Here is a 20,614-nt window from a genome sequence, read left to right as displayed (position 1 = left end):
AAAATCTTTGCTACATGAATGTTGTCAGCTGCCAAAAATTAGTTTTAAAAACGGAAACAGCTCCGAGGTTTGACTGCTGAACAACAGATGGGATTTAAGAAGAAGAGTTGGTTTTATACCCTTTGCTTCGCTACCTGAAGGAGTCTCGGAGCAGCTTACAATCACCTTCCCTTCCTCCCCCCACAACGGACACTCTGTGAGGGAGGTGGGGCTGAGAGAACTGTGCCTGGCCCAAGGTCACCCAGCCGGCTGCATGTGGAGGAGGAGGGAATCAAACCTGGACTGAAAAAAATAGGTTTACACTGCAGCGTGGCAAATCGCGGGTTAGCCCCGCGCAAAATGGCAGCACGGAGCAACTGGTGCGAAATCGCCAGCTTGCTCCGCACAGAAACGGAAGCTGCCCCGGAGCAAGGTGAGTGCGGAATCAGCCTTGGTTCTCCAGATTAGAGTCCGCCGTTCTTAACCACCACACCAAACTGGCTCTCTTTAAGAAACCCAGTTAACTAAACAACTTTGTCTTAACGTGTATTTCTTAGTGTGCTATAGCCCATTCGATCTTGTAGGCTCAGAGCTAAGAGATTCCTCTTCTCCCCTCTTCCGCCGAATCTAAAATTACATTAAGAAGCAAAAAAGAAAGGGGGGGGGAGGGGAGTTGAGAATGTTATGCCATATTCTGCATGGGGGGAGCACCAATCATTCCGTCCCTCTTCACAGATGTTCAGGACAAACTCCAAGGAACATTCCTTCTCTTAAGTGGATTAGGACAGGAAATCTTAAAAAGGACTTCAGCCGCGGGCCTATTTCTGATGTTTACTAGTGGATATAGAGCAAGAATCTCGCAGAGGATTAAGTTTTCAGAAACGGGGTTTTCAAAGACGAGTCAAGAGTTGCTCAGATGAAAGCATCACTGCCGCTTCGATCTTCAAGCTCACAGTCGTCGTATCCCCCCCCCCTTCCCTTTATGTTTTTAAGCATGCCCCCCCCCCATCACCACAGGACAAGCAAAGACTGAAAAATATTTGACACAGCATTTGGAAAGAGGCAAACAGAACCTTCTAGGACAGGAAGGAAAAGAGCTTGGAGCACTTGCTAACCAGTGGTTCAGAATGCAGACATTTAAATCCAACCTCCCCCAACTTTTTCCAATTCAAATGGTTTCCAACATCTCCAGAAATTTTACATTTCTAAATAAAGAAGAGGAGGAAGATGATGATGATATTGGATTTATATTCTGTCCTATACTCTGGATCTCAGAGTGGTCACCTTCTCCCCAACAACAGACACCCTGTGAGGTGGATGGGGCTGAGAGATCTCTTACAGCAGCTGCCCTTTCAAGGACAACTCCTATGAGAGCTATGGCTGACCCAAGCCATTCCAGCAGGTGCAAGTGGAGGAGTGGAGGAGTGGGGAATCAAACCTGGTTCTCCCAGATAAGGGTCTGTGCACTTAGCCACTACACCAAACTGGCTCCCTAAAGTTGAAGGTAGATCAGCCCCCTGCCCCTTCCCAACAGGCATCCCCATGACAGTCCACAAACCAGTGCCTCTGGCAACTCCAATATGCTAGCAATATGGATATGCAGTATTGTAAGGAAACATGGCAGCTGGCATCAGAACCATGTGAAAGAAGATGATGGATTAGACAGAACCACTGGTCTCACCCTGCAAGTCATTTGTTATGGTCTTACGTGGAAGACCTAGAGAATAAAAGGGGTGTCAAATGTGCGGCCCAAGGGCCGGATTAGGCCCCACTCCTATCAGGCTCATGAGCAACTCACTGTCATCTGCTTCCTTCTCTCTCTCTTGTTTCCAGCTGCAACACTGTTTGCTTCTTCAGGTGTGTTCAATCGCATAGGAGCTACAGAGCAAAGTCTCTATTTTCTCCACTGGCTGACCAGCACGTGAAGCAGTTTACGTACAAAAGCTTGCAATGCCCAGCCATTTCATATATTACCCTGGGTCTTAGGCTCAAAGCATTGACCATGAGATTTCTGTAATAAATGTTAATAAATCAAAAGCAGGTTTGCAACTTATATACACACACCTGAACAACACCTGAACAGCATAGTCAGGCTTGCTACAGCAGACATTGTCTCCAGATTCTGATGCAATAATTCAAAGCAAAAAGTGTCAGCTATCAGAAAGTGTTAAATAAACAGAATATTGCAAGAGTGTCAATCTTTTAAGCATCTTTTACATTTTTTTTTAAAAAAAAACTTTAATAATTGTGTTTGTCTGTGTCCTTTATAAAGTTTCCATCTCTGCTACCTGGCATTACATTTTATGACACACATGGCGCGGGCTGACAAGGTCTCATTTATGTCCGATCCGGCCCTCACAACAAATGAGTTCGACCCCCACCCCAGGGGTAGAAGGACCTTTCCAAACAGTTTCAAAAGCAAGCCTTACTATTGGCTCAAAAAGTTTCCATTTCAGGAGACAATCATGACTGGCTTTCTTGAAAGCTAGCACAGGTATGCTTCTCCTACTTTGTGGAGCCCAAAGAGCATCATTGGTTAAAAAAACAAAACAAAAAACGGTCCCCTTATGCCCAGTGAAGAATCCTCATCCAGACAAGCTCCTCCCACGCCTCACTTAGCAGTAAGAAACCATGAGATCCAAGCCTAGGTTCCGAAGCACCATCTACAGCGAGCCTGTCATCTTGATTCTTCACTGTCAGGTTTTTCCTCAAATGGCTGATTAATTCTTTATAAAGAACCCCTGGTTACAAACTACATAAATTACCGTATTTTTCACACCATAAGGCGCCTGGGGGGTGATCACCTGGGGGGTGATCCGCTGCCTCCGATCCCGGCGCTTCCTCCGTGCCTGCCTGGCTCCAGCTCTGACGCTTACAGCAAGCACCAGGATCACTCCCTCTGCCCTCCGATCCCGGCGCTTGCTGTAAGCATCAGTGCTGAAGCCAGGCAGGCAGGCACGGAGGAAGCGCTGGCACGGAGGAAGCACCCGCCCCCTCCGCAAACCCAGCGCTTTGCGAGCGCCGGCTGTGGAGGGGGCAGCGCGCTTCCTCTGTGCCTGCCTGCCTGGCTCCAGCTCTGACGCTTACAGCAAGCACCGGGATCGGAGGGCAGAGGGAGCGATCCTGGCGCTTGCTGTAAGCGTCAGAGCTCGAGCCAGGCAGGCACGGAGGAAGCACGCTGCCCTCTTCACAGCCGGCGCTCGCAAAGCGCTGGGTTTGCGGAGGGGGCGGGTGCTTCCTCCGTGCCTGCCTGCCTGGCTTCAGCTCTGATGCTTACAGCAAGCACCGGGATCAGAGGGCAGAGGGAGCGATCCTGGCGCTTGCTGTAAGCGTCAGAGCTGGAGCCAGGCAGGCACGGAGGAAGCACGCTGCCCTCTTCACAGCCGGCGCTCGCAAAGCGCTGGGTTTGCGGAGGGGGCGGGTGCTTCCTCCGTGCCTGCCTGCCTGGCTTCAGCTCTGATGCTTACAGCAAGCACCGGGATCAGAGGGCAGAGGGAGCGATCCTGGCGCTTGCTGTAAGCGTCAGAGCTGGAGCCAGGCAGGTGCGGGGGAAGCGCCAGGATCAGAGGCGGAGGCAGCGGATCGCCCCCCCCGGAAGGTAGGTACCAGTACCTTCGCTCCATAAGACGCACACACTTTCCCGCCCACTTTTTTTGGGGGGGGGGAAGTGCGTCTTATGGTGCGAAACATACGGTACACTAGTTGCAAACTATTGGTTACCAGTTGCTTGCTGTATTATAATTTTTTTTCAATAAAACATTTAACGTTAAAAAAATAAATATAAAAAACCCCTGATTATAGGCACAATGCTTTTTTTTTTTTTTAATCATTTTCCCTCCTGCCAAGCCGGTCAATTCTGTTGTGTCAGGTTTCCAGTTTCTCTTAGCTAGAGCTCCTCTCTGGCTGAGAAGCGTCCTGAGAATTGCTTTCGCCGGGTCTTGATTTCAGCTGGTTACTGATGGCAGAATGAAAAGTCAGAGGTGAAGCTCTCGGAGCTGGGGAGGGAAAAAGGAACGAGAGGCCCTTTGCAGGCTGCGGAAAAGAAAAACAAACCCGATTCCATCAGAGATTTTTTTTTTCCCCGCCCCATGGAGATGGAAACACCTCTCTTCCTAGCACCGCAGTGGCAGTGAAGGAGAAATGATTTCAGAACACGGAAGAATGGTCTTGAGACAGCTATGAAGCAGGAGCGACCACTGCCCAGGCTCAGAGTGCACTCACCCCAAAGTGATTACAGAAATTCACTGCTGAACGCACAGGAACACATGAGGTTGCTTTAGACTGAATCAGACCATTGGTCCATCAAGGTCAGGCTGGGTGAAGCTCTTCAGGGTTTTTCACATAACTTCCTACCTGGTCCTTTTTAAACTGCAGATGCAGGGGCTTGAACCTGGGACCTTCTGCATGCCAAGCGGATGCCCTACCACTGAGTCATGGACCCCTCCACTGGTGTCAAAGTGGAGGCTCAGATGCTAGAACAGGGGTGTCAAAACGTGCGGCCTGGAGGCTGGATCGGAAGAAGATGATGATATTGGATTTATACCCCGCCCTCCACTCCGAAGAGTCTCAGAGCGGCTCACAATCTCCTTTACCTTCCTCCCCCACAACAGACACCCTGTGAGGTGGGTGGGGCTGGAGAGGGCTCTCACAGCAGCTGCCCTTTCAAGGACAACCTCTGCCAGAGCTATGGCTAACCCAAGGCCATGCTAGCAGGTGCAAGTGGAGGAGTGGGGAATCAAACCCAGTTCTCCCAGATAAGAGTCCGCACACTTAACCAATACACCAAACTGGCTCTCCACACCAAACCTGGAGGATTCCTATCAGGCCCATGAGCAAGTCTGCTTTCTTCACCCTCTCTCTTGCTTCCTTCTGCATCACAGCTTGCTTTGCCAGGCTTGCTCAATCGCACAGGAGCTACAGAGCAATGCCTATGTTTTCTCCATTGGCTGAGGCTCCTCCCTTGGAGGAGGGAGAGCTTGCTTTGCCAGGCTCTCTCAATCACACAGCAGAGCTACTGTGCTAAGTCTCTTTTCCTTCCAATGGCTGAGGCTCTGCCCCCTCCTCCATTCCCTGGGGAGGAAGGGAAAGAGGCAGAGCTTCCTTTGCCTAGTTCCTTCAATCGCACAGGAGAGATACAAAATCTTTGCTTGTCTGTGTCCTTTATAAAGTTTATATCTCTGCTACCTGGCATTACATATTATGACACACATGGCCTGTCCCGACAAGGTTTCAATTATGTCCAATCTGGCCCTCATAACAAATGAGTTCGACAACCCTGTACTAGAAGCCAGAAAGAAAGACGTGGGGCTGAGATTCTGCTGAGTCACCATACCCTTGTTCAACACCAGCAGTTACCATCAAGCCGTTTGCTCCAGTGGACAGCTGAATAGCCTTTGCTAGTTGGCATTTCTAGTGCACTGGTGCACCGCCCTGCTATAGCTCAGACAGTTAAGATGCATATAGCAGAACACTGTAAGAGGAATCTAAACTCTAAAGAGGAAGATGAAAGAAATACCTTTTCCCTTCAAAGAGCTCCACAATTCACCCATCCGCGTAATGGGCGAAAGCAAGCTGGAATGACTGCAGCGGTGGAAAGGCACTACAGCAGCAACGGCAAAAGTTACCTCTAGTTCATACATTGGTGGTCCAAGGATATCTTTCAAGGCATGGAAGTCGATCAAAATGGGCATCTCCGGTGGCAGAGCCAGGTCAGCCGTCTCACTGATGGCATCGGGTTTTGCGTCTTCCGCAACGTGCTCTTTGCACTCTGAGACAAGAAAGGGGCACTTCAGATTTGCACGTGAGAAATATCCACCCTCTCCCCAGAGCGATTCCGAGACAGAATCTGTACGGTAATGTGCTAAGGGATTTGGGAATGAGGGTTGAGGGGTCAGCCCTCAGCCAGGGACTGACTCAGTTATTCACAGAGGGCTTCCGGCCTGGCACTGGCCGAACTGCTCTGATCCTAAGGGCCGCTGACTGGGTAACATTGTATTATTTATCACCGTAAGCAGCAGTCAGCCCTTGGCAGCCTCGCTGTGTGAAACTATTAACATCAGGCCTGATACTCAATCTGGGTCCCGCAGGTAGCGACTCACACACACCGGCCTGTTCTAAATGCAGCTTTGCAGAGGAGTCTTCTACAGGGCAAGAGAGAGAGGCAGCGCCCCTTCATTTGCGGCTATTTTAGGTGTGCCTATCGCATGCCCTCTCTCTTCGAGAATTTAGAACGTTAACGTACGAGGTTCGTCATTCTCTTGGGTAAATGCTAATCACAAAATGTGTGTGTTCCCCCCCCACACACACACTCAGGGCCAGTGTGTGGGAATAGGTGAGATAGGCAACCGCCTAGGGCGCCACCTCACTGCAGGGGCAAGCGCCCTCTCCCCGTCCCTGCTTGTGATGTTCCTGATCTTCCGCGTCCTTCTTTCTTGGCTCTGAGCCAAGAAAGGACAACGCACCCCCTTCCCAGCTCCCTCCGAACCCAGAGAGGGCTGGGAAGAGGGCGTGCCGAGCATTCTTTCTCGGCTCCAATTGCTCAGAGCCGAGAAAGAACGCCGCACCCCCTGCCCAGCCCTCTACGGGTTCGGGGGGAGCTGGGCAGGGGGATGCGCCAAGTGTTTTTTCTCGGTTCTGAGCGATTGGAGCTGAGAAGGAATGCTTGAGAAAAGTGCGCCGGTGCAATGACATCACTTCCGAGTGATGTCATCATGCCGTGCGCACATGGAGCCCATTGGGGCGGCAGAACCCCTAGCGCCGAAGCTGCCCCACCCTGCAATCCTTGGGGGAAGCGAAGATTAACCTTGCACATCAGTGCACTAAAGTTACTAGTCCTCAAGAATTTTGCTACTGTGGCTGCACAAGATCACTTTTGCCATCTGGGGCACATCAGTATCAGGAAAAGGGGAGGGAGGGAGGATGGATTCACCGCTGCTTTACAGACACTTTCCTGCCTGACCATCTAGAGGGGATTCCTACTTGGTAAAGGTGAGTGGCCGTTAACAATCCTTTCATGCGTTCACTGTCAAGCTTGAAAGCCGAGATATTATTTATTTACTTATTATTTGTTAGTTTTATATCCCGCTCTCCCGACAAGCAAGCTCAGAGTGGGCAACGGCAGGAAATTTTACATAAACCTAAAAAACAATTATTACAAGAAATTACTCAAAAGCAGGGGTCGTTTTGTAGAAAAAGAGGCGCCAGAGCTCATTAGTGCAACTCATTTGCCCACGCCACACACCCCTGACATCACCAGAAGGTGTGCCAAACTGTATCAGCTCAGCATCTAGCTTAAAATGTTTTTTGAATTAGAATTGTCATCATAAAACCTGATTCCCATCATACTTTTTCAATTACTTTCTCCTAGGTGACCACAGTGGCACGGTGAAGATTTCCAGCTGTCTGCTTTATAAGTTTTGGTTATTTTCCCATTTTTTTGTGGGGGGAAATGTTAGAAAGTTTGTCAAATGTTACGAGTTCAGCAAAATTCTCACCGGGGGGGGGGGGCGGTTGAACAATGGAGACCAGAAACAAATATTGGGGAGTGGGGGGGGGGAGCAAGAAATAGCACAACATTTAGAGGTTCTGGAACTCTGCTCCTGTGAACTCCTGCCCAAAATGAGGCCTGCTTAAAAGCATTTAAAAGATGGCAAAACATGCGTTATTTGTAAGAATTCCAGCAGTGCTAGTAGGTAACCAGTAAGAGTCACAACATCTCTTTGCATGGGCAGATGTAATAGGGCAGTTTTCAGCAAGGGAGGCCAGATGATGGGGTCACCTCAACACACAATAATAACAATTTTTAATTTATATCCCGCCCTCCCCACCGAAGCAGGCTCAACACAAACCAGACAGCGGTTCTCCAGTATTTTAGCAGAACGTATCCGCTGCACCTGTATGTCACAATCAAAACAGAATGTGAACAAGCCTAAAATCTTTGGGTGCTTACACACACACACACACCTCTCCTGCTCAGTGGAGCCAAGCTGAAGACTTCCACACACTGCCGGGAAGTTAAAACTGGGGCCGTTGAACGAAGTGGGGCTTTCTTTCTTGCCCACGGAGCTAGAATTTTTGCACCGTGGTTTACGGTCCTCTGGTTTGGCAGGCAAGAAATACAACCCAACCTGTTAAGCGTCTGAAACTGGACATCGAAACAAAAAAAAATGTGTTCAGACCAAAGACTTCCCAAACCTGGAAATCTTCAGTCACAGGAGAGGTGGCACTGGAGAGTGCGTGAGCCTGATAAGGTTAGCTACAGGATCTTTAAGACCGACAAACTTGTATTCAGAATATAAGCTTCCGTGTGCATGCATACTTCTTCAGACAAGGAATGAGGTACAGTAAACAGAGCTACATATAAGCTGGTGGGGTTTAGAATGCAAAGTGGTACCAAGTTAAAATCCAATAGCAGAATAGTAAAATTAAAATAAGCCTGGGTCAAAATAAAATAATTAAAAAAAAAAAAGCCTTCATTTTGACCCAGGTATATTAGCAATTGAATAATTAACAGACATTCTCACATTCTGACATGTTACTGTTTTATTGGTTTCCCACGCTAATGCAACCCAGATCAAAGGTTTTCTGAATCTGTTAATTTTGCAATTCTGCCATTGGATTTTAACTTGGTACCACTTTGCATTCTAAATCCTACCAGCTACATGTAGCTCTGCTTACTGTACCTCATTCCTCGTCTGATGAAGTGTGCTTCTAGCACACGAAAGCTCGGAATAAAAGTTTGTTGGCCTTAAAGGTGCTACTGGACTCCTGCTTTGTTCCACGGCTTCAGACCAACACGGCTGCCCACCTGGATCTAAGGTCAGCTGCCTTCACATTGCAAACAAACTGGGGTCATCTGAATGTGATCTTCATTTACAACAAAAAGTCATATTCATAGTATTCTACAATGAAAAGTCATTATATTCTGCATTCTAGCTGCTGTCAAGCGTGGCAGACAGCAGTAAGGAACAGGGATAGGTTTGTACAAGAACCGATTCTTTACGCTAAGGCCACCTGCCTTATCATTTCTCTTTGCTTTACACTCTGATAACCCAATTAGCAAAGCCTGTTTGGTAACCTGGTCCCCCTTTTCATTCTGCTCAAATGCCTCTCAACGCCCCCCCCCCCCCCCGCCCGGATGCATCACCAAATCTGCACTAAGCACACCAAGTTGTGCAACTGCAGCCAGCGTGGCGATTTTTCTGCTTCAAAACAATAGGTTCCTTTAGCTCATTATATTTACAAATATGACGTGGGCTGAATATCGAAGCGGCCGATAATCAGATTTGCATGCGTTACGCGAAACCCCCAGGCTCACGGCAGGCAACTAAACAAAGCGGGTCTTGCATTTAAAAAAAGCCAATCCTTGCCTACCAAGCAGCTGCTCAACACTTGCATTCTTATCTCATAAAAAGATGCAATTAGATTTTACAAGTCTCGGGTCTGATCTCCAGAATGGAAAGATTTAGGCTCGGCTCAGATGTAAAATCCGACCTGTAACTGAAAATGAGCCTGCAAGGGGCTTCCAGCTCGCTTACAGGAGCCTTTGTTTCCCAGCCCTCCCCCACTCGTTACTTTCTGATTTGCAGTAACCAGCAAATCATGGTTTCCAACTGGCCTTACTGTCCAGGATTGAAGGATGGGAACAAACCCCGGTTCGGAAGGCAGCCACAAACCACTGTTTGCCAGTTCCGATATAACAACAACAACTCAGAGTAATCGATAAACTTGTCCTGACCTGGATAGCCCAGGCACTAGTTAGCCTGATCTTGAAAAGAGAAGAAGAAGAAGAAGATGACGACTTCAGATTTATACCCCGTCCTTCTCTCTGAATCAGAGTGGCTTACAATCTCCTATATCTTTCCCCCCACCCCCCCAAAACAGACACCCTGTGAGGTGGGTGGGGCTGAGAAGGCTCTCATAGCAGCTGCCCTTTCAAGGACAACTCCTGCAATAGCTATGGCTGACCCAAGGCCATTCGACTGCGGGGTGACATGATAGAGGTTTACAAGATTATGCATGGGATGGAGAAAGTAGAGAAAGAAGTACTTTTCTCCCTTTCTCACAATACAAGAACTCGTGGGCATTTGATGAAATTGCTGAGCAGTCGGGTTAGAAAGGATAAAAGGAAGTACTTCTTCACCCAAAGGGTGATTAACATGTGGAACTCACTGCCACAGGAGGTGGTGAGAGGGGATTGGATAAAAATATGGAGCAGAGGTCCATCAGTGGCTATTAGCCACAGTGTGTGTGTGTGTGTGTATATATATATATATATGTGTATATATATATATATATATATATATATATATATATATATATATATATAAATTTTTGGCCACTGTGTGACACAGAGTGTTGGCCTGGATGGGCCATTGGCCTGATCCAACACGGCTTCTCTTATGTTCTTAATCACCCTCTTAAGGCCACACATTAAGTTTCCCCTGTGGGACAAATAGCAGCTCCCTGAGGCCATTTCCAGTTAGGAAAATGGAATGATGCATGTGTGTATAGGCAAAACCATGGTTCTACAGGACAGCAAAATGCATGGGGGCTTAGACTCTGTGGATCTGTTCTGCTAGCAGAGGAACCTTCCTCAAGTAGGAACCTTCTCCTGTTGGAAAAAGCAGGGGTGTAGCCAGGAAATCTTGGGTGGCTGGGCACTGGAAAATCCTGTGGGGTAAGGGAGCCTGGAGAAAGAGAAAGAAATAAGAGTGCTGGAAGTGGTCAACAGAATGGCTCCCCCACCTGCAGCCAGCAGAAGAGGAAGAGGATTTAGCTTCAAGGGGGCAGAAGGCTGCTGTCTGCTCCTCCCTCCCCCTGCCCACACCCCTCGTGGACTCTACTGGCTCCCTTGTCTATATTCAGGGGAGGGACGGTGGCTCAGTGGTAGAGCATCTGCTTGGTAAGCAGAAGGTCCCAGGTTCAATCCCCAGCATCTCCAACTAAAAAGGGTCCAGGCAAATAGGCGTGGAAAATCTCAGCTGGAGACCCTGGAGAGCCGCTGCCAGTCTGAGTAGACAATACTGACTTTGATGGACCGAGGGTCTGATTCAGTATAAGGCAGCTTCATGTGTTCATATGAATTGGGGGGGGGGGATCTCCAACTCTCTCTGTTTTGCATTTTGCAATTTTATTTTATTTTGCATTAAAAAAAACCCCTATTTTTCGCCACGGGAAAAAGAAAATGAAACTGAGGTTTCCCTGACTGGGCGTGGGGTCATTTGGAAACCCCGCACGCATCTTCCATTTTTTTTCTCTAAATCTAAAAAGAAAATCTGCGGGGTGGTGCTCAACCAGAGGGGGGACACTGCCCCCAAATGCCCTTCGGGCCTGCAGACTTGGAGGAGAGTCTCCCCCCACTCCAGCACAAGAGGCTCTTTCATCAGGGGAAGGGGGCTTCTTGGAGGAAAGCACCTCTGCTGGTTACAATCACCCGTGTCAAGTTTCCCTTCCTCTCTCTGCGACTGGTGTGGACCACAGCTCAGCATATGCCATCGCAGCCACAACTGCTCCCGCGTGCAGATGCAGACCTGTGACTTAAACGAACAACGGAGCAGTCAACAATGTTTCAGAACAGGAAGCCTAAAGATTCATTACGTTTGCATTCCTCCTTTCCCCCTAAAAGCAACCTGGTAGGGTTCCTTGGAAGTCGCCAGTCGGGGTACTGACCAGCATCCGGCCTGCTCTGCTTCCAACAGAACGCTCGCGATGACTTCAGACCCTTCTCCGAGCTGTTTGGGAACAGGAAAGGGAGCGGGTGGTAGAGACCTGGGGCCTCCTCCAAGTGCTACATTTTTGCTCAGATTCCTTTTCACCGCGTTAAATATAGGTCTCCCTTTATTCACAGCTGCTCTCGTCCATGTCACCTGGAGATTTGCTCTCCTCGGATATCGGTTAATATTCCTGCGGAGAGACTGGCTGACCTCTGCACTGCCTGGAAACAAGGCGAGACGGTGGGAGGGGGCACAACTGCAAGTATGGGTGAAGGAGAGCTACTTTTTGTTAAAAGCCCAGGTGTTTTACAGCCTCATGCTCGTGAAGCAAGTAAATGCATTTAATGGACGCATGGGGAGACCTGAAGGTTTTATGGCCCATGCAGGAACTCCATGTGCTCTGGACGAAGCAGACCTGAGCTTGACTGCACTTTCAAATCCCATGCAGAGAGGAAGCAAGGCATGCCTTGCAGCCAAGCAGGTTTGCCTGGAACGAAGAGTTCTACTTAGAATCATAGAGTTGGAAGGGACCTCCAGGATCATCTAGTCCACCCCCCTGCACAATGTAGGAAACTCACAATTTTTTTGTTGTTCAGTCGCACAGTCGAGTCCGACTCTTTGCAACCCCATGGACAAAGTCCCACCAGGCCCTCCTGTCTTCCACCATCCTCCGAAGTCTGCTCAAATTCGTGTTAGTTACATCAGTAACGCTGTCCAGCCATCTCATCTTTTGCCGTCCCCTTCTTCTTTTGCCTTCTGTCTTTCCCAGCATCAGCATCTTCTCCAGTGAGTGCTCCCTTCTCATTTGGTGGCCAAAGTATTTGAGCTTCAGCTTCGGCATCCGACCTTTCAGGGAACAGTTAGGGTTGATTTCCCTTAGGACTGACTGATTTGATCTTCTTGCAGTCCAAGGGACTCTCGAGATTCTTCCACAGCTCGAAACTCACAAATACCTCCCCCTAAATTGCTGTCAGATGGCCATCTAGCCTCTGTTTAAAAACCTCCAAGGAAGGAGAGCTCACCTCCTCCGGAGGAAGCCTGTTACACTGAGGAACCGTTTTAACGGTCAGGAAGTTCTTCCTAATATTGAGCCGGAAACTCTTTTGATTTAATTTCAACCTGTTGGTTCTCATCCTACCTTCTGGGGCCACAGAAAACAATTCCACACCATCGTCTATATAACAGCCCTTCAAGTACTTAAGGATGGTGATCATATCACCTCTCAGCTGCCTCCTCTCCAGGCTAAACATGCCCAGCTCCTTCAATTTTTCAGTTTTTCTTTAATTGGGAGAAAAAGCCGAGAGCAGCAAACACTTCCAAGTCCACACAGAAAATTGCGTGGATTTCTTCATCGGAAAGAAACCTGTAGTCCTGTTCCTATGAATCTTACAGTTCTGCTGCTAGCCTTTGATATCAGGGGTCTGATTATTTACTTCCGGCTTGGTGACTCCAAGACTCATATTTTTCCAAGACTGGTCTGATACCTTTTCTTATTTTGGGATAGTAGCCCTTGATACTCCCAGCAGCCAAAAGAGATCAAATAATCCCTGACAAGAGGAGGGGTTCCTAAAGTATTCTTGCCTGCTAGGACCAAGGATGAAGCCTGGGTTCAAAGCTTGATCCTCACCATGCGGACAAGCGTTGAAACAAGGGGGAGGCGGTGGCCTTGGGGAGTGGTTTGGAGCGGGGGGAGCAGCGGAAGCCTTTGCCTTCATCACCTTGCTCTCGCCCATGCTTCCACCTTCCCTTTGTCCTTACGTCAACCATACGGGCGATATCCAGAAGTTGTGATACCGGTCCAATGACCAAAGCAGGATTACCAATTCACTGTTGGTTTTTGACAGGGGTCACATGCCTTCATGCAGCCAGCGACCAAGCATTTTTAATTACATCATCGTACCATCGGACAGCAAGAACTGTCGAGTGCTGCACAAGCCTCATCGATGACCACCTCTACGATGAAATCAAATTAGATTTATTCATTAAAGGAAGATGTTAAAGGTCCGAGACTACACCTTGGTGAGACTGGGGGCCCTTGGGCTCAGGAGTGCAATTATAACCTTGGGTTCAGACCGTTACAAGTTTGAAGCACTAGGCGCCTTTTTCTCTACCAATGAAGCATCCCCCCCTTTACTGTTACTAGCTACAGCTTAAGCAGGTTGCTCCAAAACTGAAAGTCTCTGAGCCGTAGCCTTCCAAACAGTACCGTGCACTCAGGGTGAGAAAGTTAATTGTATAATGTTACAGACATAATACAGTTGATAAGCCAGCAAGGAGGTTGAACATAGCAATTTCCTTCTACAAGCTGGCGTTTCCAACTGGTCTGAACTCAAAATGGACGTGCTCATGGCTCAGAGCACTTCTGATTCTAGAGTCCTGCCTCAGAGAACTTCAGCCATGCCATCTGCCCATTCTCCTTATCCTCTGGGACCAGGGACGAAGAAGCACTCCTTTAGATCCTATTTTAGATCCTTTAGATCTCTTTGGTGTTAACTCGGAAAGTTCAACATCGGGTTGCTGCCCCTCTGGCCGCAACCCTCTGGGGCTTTTTTGTTTAGGATTATTAAATGTATACCCCGCCCTCACCGCTGGGGCAGGCTCAGGGCGGCTTACAGCAATAGTCATAATAACTGTGAAGAAACGCCATCTTAGTTAATGGTGGTGCTTGGTTGGGAGGGAACATGAAACTGCTAGGCAGGCTTTGGGGCCTAGCCTTCCCTTCACTCCCCCCTCCCTTCCGGAGTTAAACCATCAACTCTAGAGGGAAAGCCTCCTAGAGGGGCAGGAAGTTCTTTTGTTTTATTGGCGTGAGGTGGGAAAAGTTGAGTTCTCAGCTGGCCCTCAAGGAGAGAGGTTGTCAGTCTGTGGGCTCCTGACTGTGGGAGAGGCCTACTCAAGAGGAAGAGGACCCCAGGCAGTCAGGCCGAGTAAGTCATCCACAAGGCAGGGCATGTCTATACCAGGGACGGAGGATGCGTTTAAATCCATCTTTTATTTGTCATTCTGGTTGCTGTTCGGGTGCTGTGCTAAACTTTTACATGCAACTGCTTTTGTTTTGTTTTTTTTCTTTTCTTTTTCTCTTCTAATTAAATATTTTTACTGTTTTGAATGCTGGCAGTCAAACTTTGTACCACATAGATCCCCAACCACTTTAGACCACGCTTTATGAAGGGGGCCCTGGGGAAAGGGGAAAGGCCTGTGGTTGGATAAGGTGCCAGTCCTCCAGGGGTTCCCCGAAGAAGTGCTGTGGTCTCTGTGATACCCAAGTACAGGGTGGCAGAGGAGCTTGAGGCCTTGCCTCAGAGCTGGAGAGGGGGATTGGGAGTCCTGTTCCTCTCAATCCGAACCCCTAGACTGAGCAGGTGGTGGCAGTGAGCCCAAGAGGCTGGAGGAGAAATAGCTCCCTCCAAAAAGGGGAACCGGGTCTGGTAGGCAAACCAGGGCCGTTCCGTCACATTAACAATAAGAGACTAAGACATTAGTGCATCATCATAATAAAATCAATTACTGGTTAATAATAAAAACAATTTAAAACCGTCGGTGCTAATAACATTTTTGGGTGGATCCTAAGGACATGAGAGTGTCACAAACACTGACTTCAACATCCCAATGATGCTCTAGGAATCGTCCCAAGCTCTATGGTAAAGACCACAGAGATTTGGGGTAATAACCAAAAGTGCTGTAACAACATTTGCAACATCCCTCCCGTTTTTGTCCCACAATTCAACAGACTGAGCACAGGGGATGGGGAGTAGGAAGTTGCCCACCTGATACGCCTAGTTCAATATGAGGACATCCTGTTCTACCCACACCACCACCAAATGACGCTGCACAACTTGTGATCCAAGTCAAACAGCACCCCCCAAAACAGACCACCGGAGCCTCAATAATCAAAGTTTCTGCTGCCAGCCCAAGATTGAGGACTTTGCCTAGCACCCGACGAAGCCACACCACACACCTGGGGCATAAGGGCAGCATTTCCCTCGCAACACATTATCCTTTTCTCCCTTTCTCACAATACAAGAATTCGCGGGCACTCAATGAAATTGCTGAGCAGTTGGAAAAAAAGGACATACTTCTTCACCCAAAGGGTGCACATGGAACTCACTGCCCCAGCAGGTGGTGGCAGTTGCAAGCACAGACAGCTTCAAGAGTGGATTGGATAAACATATGGAGCAGAGGTCCATCAGTGGCTGTTAGCCACAGGGTAAAGATGGAACTCTGTCTGGGGCATCTGATGCTCTGTATTCTTGGTGCTTGGGAGAGGGGCAGCAGAGGGAGGTCTTCTAGTGTCCTGGCCCCACCTCCTGATGTCACCTGGGGTTTTTTTGGCCACTGTGTGACACAGTGTTGGACTAGATGAGCCACTGGCCTGATCCAACATGGCTTCTCTTTTCTTACTGAACACAACTTGATCCAATGCAGCACAGCGCAGCACAGCTCCGGAATGCACATTCCTAAGCTCCTTTTCTTCGCCTACCTCATTTTTTTTTTGCAAAAGAGAATTACAGGTTTCCTCTACTGTGGCAGCACCCTTCCCGGTGCCAAATTACAAACCCCTCCCCATTTGTCAGGCTCTCTTTTATTATGCACTGTTTTCGCCTGCTGCCGATTTCAGGCCACACAAAGACAACTGTTCGCAGTTCAGTACTTCTGGGCTCCCTCCAAACGGCTCAATTCAAGCAAAAAGGCAGCGTGGGGAGGGGGGGGGGAGCTTTTTGCTTGAATTGGAAGCTCACAGCTGGCCATTCCTTCCCGAGCTGGGAGCGGTTTCAAGTTCTGCTCTAATTTTAACATTGCGAACAACAACGTCGCGGATTAGCTGGAATCCCAAAGACAGCCTCCCTTTTGTTCGGCAGTTTCATAGTAAACAAGCCATTGTGTCAAAGGGAGGGAAGGGTTCCCGGGCGGTTCCAAGAGTCACCCGAGAAAACGGAGCACGTTTGCTGACCGGCAGGGCTTGGGGGAGCCGACTGAAAAGCCCATCGCTAGAACTATATGCTGAACGTTAGAGTTCTGTAGCTTTTTTTCTTTTTTACGATCCCATGAAAAACAACTCACAAAAGTCGCGGCATTTGATTTCAAAGACGTACTGAAGAAGGGTGCAAACAAAACAGTACATATAGTTCTCCTCTCTCCTTTTGAGTGCTAGTAAAGACAGATAAGGAGCCCCACGGCGCAGAGTGGTAAAGCTGCAGTACTGCAGTCCGAGCTCTCTGCTCACGACCTGAGTTCAATCCCGGCCACAGCTGGTTCAGGTAGCCGGCTTGAGGTTGACTCAGCCTTCCATTCTTCCAATTGTCGGTAAAATGAGTACCCGGCTTGCTGGGGGGAAAGTGTAGATGCCTGGGGAAGGCAATGGCAAACCACCCCGTAAAAAGTCTGCCGTGAAAACGTCATGAAAGCAACAGAGAGTCAGAAATGACGTGCTTGCACAGGGGACTACCTTTACCTTTTAAAGACAGAGAATGTGGATAACCACGCATGGACCAGGCCTAAACAAACATCTGAACAGATACTATCAGGAAGGTTATTTCCTCTCACTCAGGGCGTGACATTAATATATTGGCTTCATTTATGGCAGCTGACATTGTTCTCCATTCCTCTTTTTTCTCTTCACAACAATGCTGTGAGATGATGATGATGATTTTATTTAATTTCTATCCCACCCTTCCTGCAAAGTGGGCTCAGGGCGAGTCCCATCACTGGAGGTCTCACAATAGACCCGTTTTAAAACCACAATACAAAAAACCCCCCAAACAGTAAAAAAGATGGCATTACACCAAGATCAGATTCTGGCTCTGGTCAGTTTAGGTCATTAGGCTGAGAGAGCGTGACTGGCCCAAGGTCAACCAGCGAGCTTTCATGGCACTAATAGGGATTCAGACTCGGATCTCCCAGATACTAGTCTAGCACTCTTAAGCACTACACCACACTGGCTCTCGTTAATTCAGCACAGCTAGGAAGATTATTATGACCTACTACCTAATGTTAATGGTCACGGTGCTTTGCATAGAATTATCACAGATTGGACCATTTATCTTCCATGCAGATTTGGCTTTTGCTCCCATTTTAATTTCCCTGTATGTACACATAGGTGTGCTTGTGTGTCTGCGTGTGATGAGACTTCATGCATCCAGTGAAGTGGGCTTTTTTTCCATCTAAGCTTATGCCACGATAAATCAATCTTTAAAATGCCACAAGACTTGTTCTTTGTTTAAAGGCACAGGGCTGAAATCTCTAGCAACTGTACTCAGGCCTCAGTCAGCTCCGCAACCTCTAAATTTCATTGTGCTCTTTCTTTCTTAACCCCAAATGCTTGCTTCTGGGCTCCGTTGAACAAACCCCCTGTGAGAATTCTGCTGAACTCTGAGATTTGACAAACTTTCTACTATTTCCCCCCCACAAAAAACAGGAGAAAAACCAAAAACATATAAAGCAGACGGATGGAAATCTTCCTCGTGCCACTGTGGCCACAAAGGAGAAAGTAATTTTAAAAGTACGGTGGGAGAAAGGTTTTATTACGGCAATTGTAATTTTAAGGTAGATGCTGAGCTGATACGATTTCGTCCACCTTCCAGTGATGCCAAGGGTGCGTGGCACACGCAAACGAGTCGTGCAAATGAGCTGCACCTCTTTTTATATGTCATCTTGACCCCTGGCTGTACTGATTCTCCAGATTCTAGCCCATTTATTTGTCTGCTTACGTGATCCAGTCACCAGATCCCACAACACATTATAACACCCCCCCTCCCCTGAACAAGATAAATGCATTTGGAATGCCGTCACCTTCTTAGCACTCCTCTCTTTTTTGTACCATTGTGTGCACGCGCATGCCTGCAAGTCATGGTGGGCTTCTGGCAACCCCTAATGAAGCTTGGACGTTTCGGAGAGGTGTCTTGCCATTCCCTGCCTCTGCATCTTTAGCCCTGATATTCCTTGAAGGTCTCCCATCCAAGTCCTTGCCAGGGTCAGCCCTGCTTAGCATCTGAGATCTGATGAGATCAGGCTTGCCTGCACTATCCAGGTCAGGGCAAGGAGAGTGCTTCTTGACATGGATAGAAGGGTCTCCAGATTTTTCTAGCTCATAATTTATTTATTTATTTATTTATTTATCTGGGATTTATATCCCGCCCTTCCCACCGAGTGGCTCAGGGCGGCTTACAACATATATAAAACTAACATAAAAGTATAAAATTACACTTTAAATTAACATTTCACAATATATAATTAAAATCAAACATTTGTTATAACTATACATCATTAAAACAGCCAGCAGTCGTGGAGCTACACTCTATTCAGCTTCAGATAAAAATTCAGTATACAATATACAGCATTCAGTAGTCGGTATACAGGGCCGTTAGTTGTGGGCCAGCCGGAAGAGGACTGTCTTACAGGCCCTGCGGAATTGGGTGAGATCCCGCAGGGCCCTTACCTCCTCCGGCAGCTGGTTCCACCAAAATGGAGCCATTACAGAGAAGGCCCGGTCTCTTGTGATCTTCAAGCGGGCCTCCTTTGGCCCGGGGACAACCAAAAGATTTTGAGATCCCGATCTCAGTGCTCTCTGGGGAACATGCGGGGAGAGACGGTCCCTAATCTGGAGACCTTCTATCCACATCTTTCTGACTTCATGTAGGAGAAGTAGCGGGGGGTGGGGGGAGGCAGTCCAACTCTTGTCTCTTGGAGGAAGGGGTCTGAACTTTGTGGCAGAGACTCATGCCTTGCATGCACAGAATGTTCTGAGTTCAACTGCTGCCATCTCCAGTTAAACCAATCGCCTGCTGTTCGCACACAGCAGCCCTCCCATACCACCCCCTCCCCCCAAGGCCCTGATGTCAATGGGTGCCAGGGGACATTTTGTAGAAAAAGAGGTGCCGGAGCTCATTAACACAACTCATTTTCATATGCCACACGCTCCTGACATCACCGGAAGGTGGACTGTTATATCACCTCAGCATCTATCTTAAAATGTTTCTTGAATTATAATTGCCATAATAAAACCTTTCTCCCATCATACTTTTTAAATTACTTTCTCCTATGTGGCCCCAGTGGCATGATGAAGTTTTCCACTTGTCTGCTTTGTATGTTTTGGTTATTTCCCCGCTCTGGGTAGGACATGCCCAGAGATACCCGCATCGGAGCTCCCTCACCACATGGAATTCTTGAGAGCACTTTAATTTAAAAATATCCACATGCACCTCGAACAAAAGCATCTTGTTCGGTGAAGCAAAAAGGGCAAACTGACGGGGGCGTTCTGGAAAAAAAAATGCCAAAAGGTTGTACAGACATCTGCGTCCCTCAGTTCCCCAGTCTGAAAAAAAGGTACTGGCGCAGAGCCGCGGCTGGCAATCGCCGCATCAACAACTTGGCTGCCAACGGAGAAAACTGAAAGGGGCTTTTCTGAAAAAGGAAAGACGGTAAAAGTTCGGGGACTTGGGCGCTCCCTTATTTCACAGCTCTGGTAAAAAAAAGATCTCTTTCTGAGACCTCCATGTGGTGGTTAGAAGCAGTGTTACCTCTAAGCTGAGTTAGTGTGAGCTAGCTCACAGTATTTTAGCCTCCAGCTCACACATGTTTGTCTTAGCTCAGGAAGGATGGCCTCAGAGCAAACTAAAATTATGCAGTAGCCAAAATTGTTCGCTCACATCTTTAATGCAAGTAGCTCACAAAGTAGAATTTTTGCTCAGAAGACTACATCTTCAAGGGAGCACTGGTTAGAAGGCAGAAAATATTTTCCAGAAATACTCAGGCAGAAACTGCTAATGAAAGTACTAGCGGAATGGTAACCCTGTGTAGAACAATCAGAATTAACAAGAAGATGCAAATCCGTTGAATGCGCCTGTCGTGGAGAATGCCTGTGTTTACAGGTAACAGCACTGCAGGTTCATGGAGGTACAATGCCCTTTTCTTCAAAGCAGGTA

General features: G+C 48.1%; 1 protein-coding gene across 1 annotated transcript in view; it reads right to left on the bottom strand.

The window, feature by feature from the left end:
* LONP2 (lon peptidase 2, peroxisomal) overlaps positions 1-20,614 on the bottom strand; it is an 87,295-nt gene that overhangs the window by 10,580 nt on the left and 56,101 nt on the right. The window contains 1 exon segment of the mRNA XM_060253746.1: positions 5,604-5,746. Coding sequence (XP_060109729.1) covers positions 5,604-5,746 — 143 coding nt within the window.

The sequence above is a fragment of the Heteronotia binoei genome, chromosome 14 (assembly GCF_032191835.1).
Source record: "Heteronotia binoei isolate CCM8104 ecotype False Entrance Well chromosome 14, APGP_CSIRO_Hbin_v1, whole genome shotgun sequence".
Classification (NCBI taxonomy): Eukaryota; Metazoa; Chordata; class Lepidosauria; order Squamata; family Gekkonidae; genus Heteronotia; species Heteronotia binoei.
Note: the sequence above shows the minus strand (reverse complement) of the source record. Positions and strands in the feature narration are given on the sequence as shown.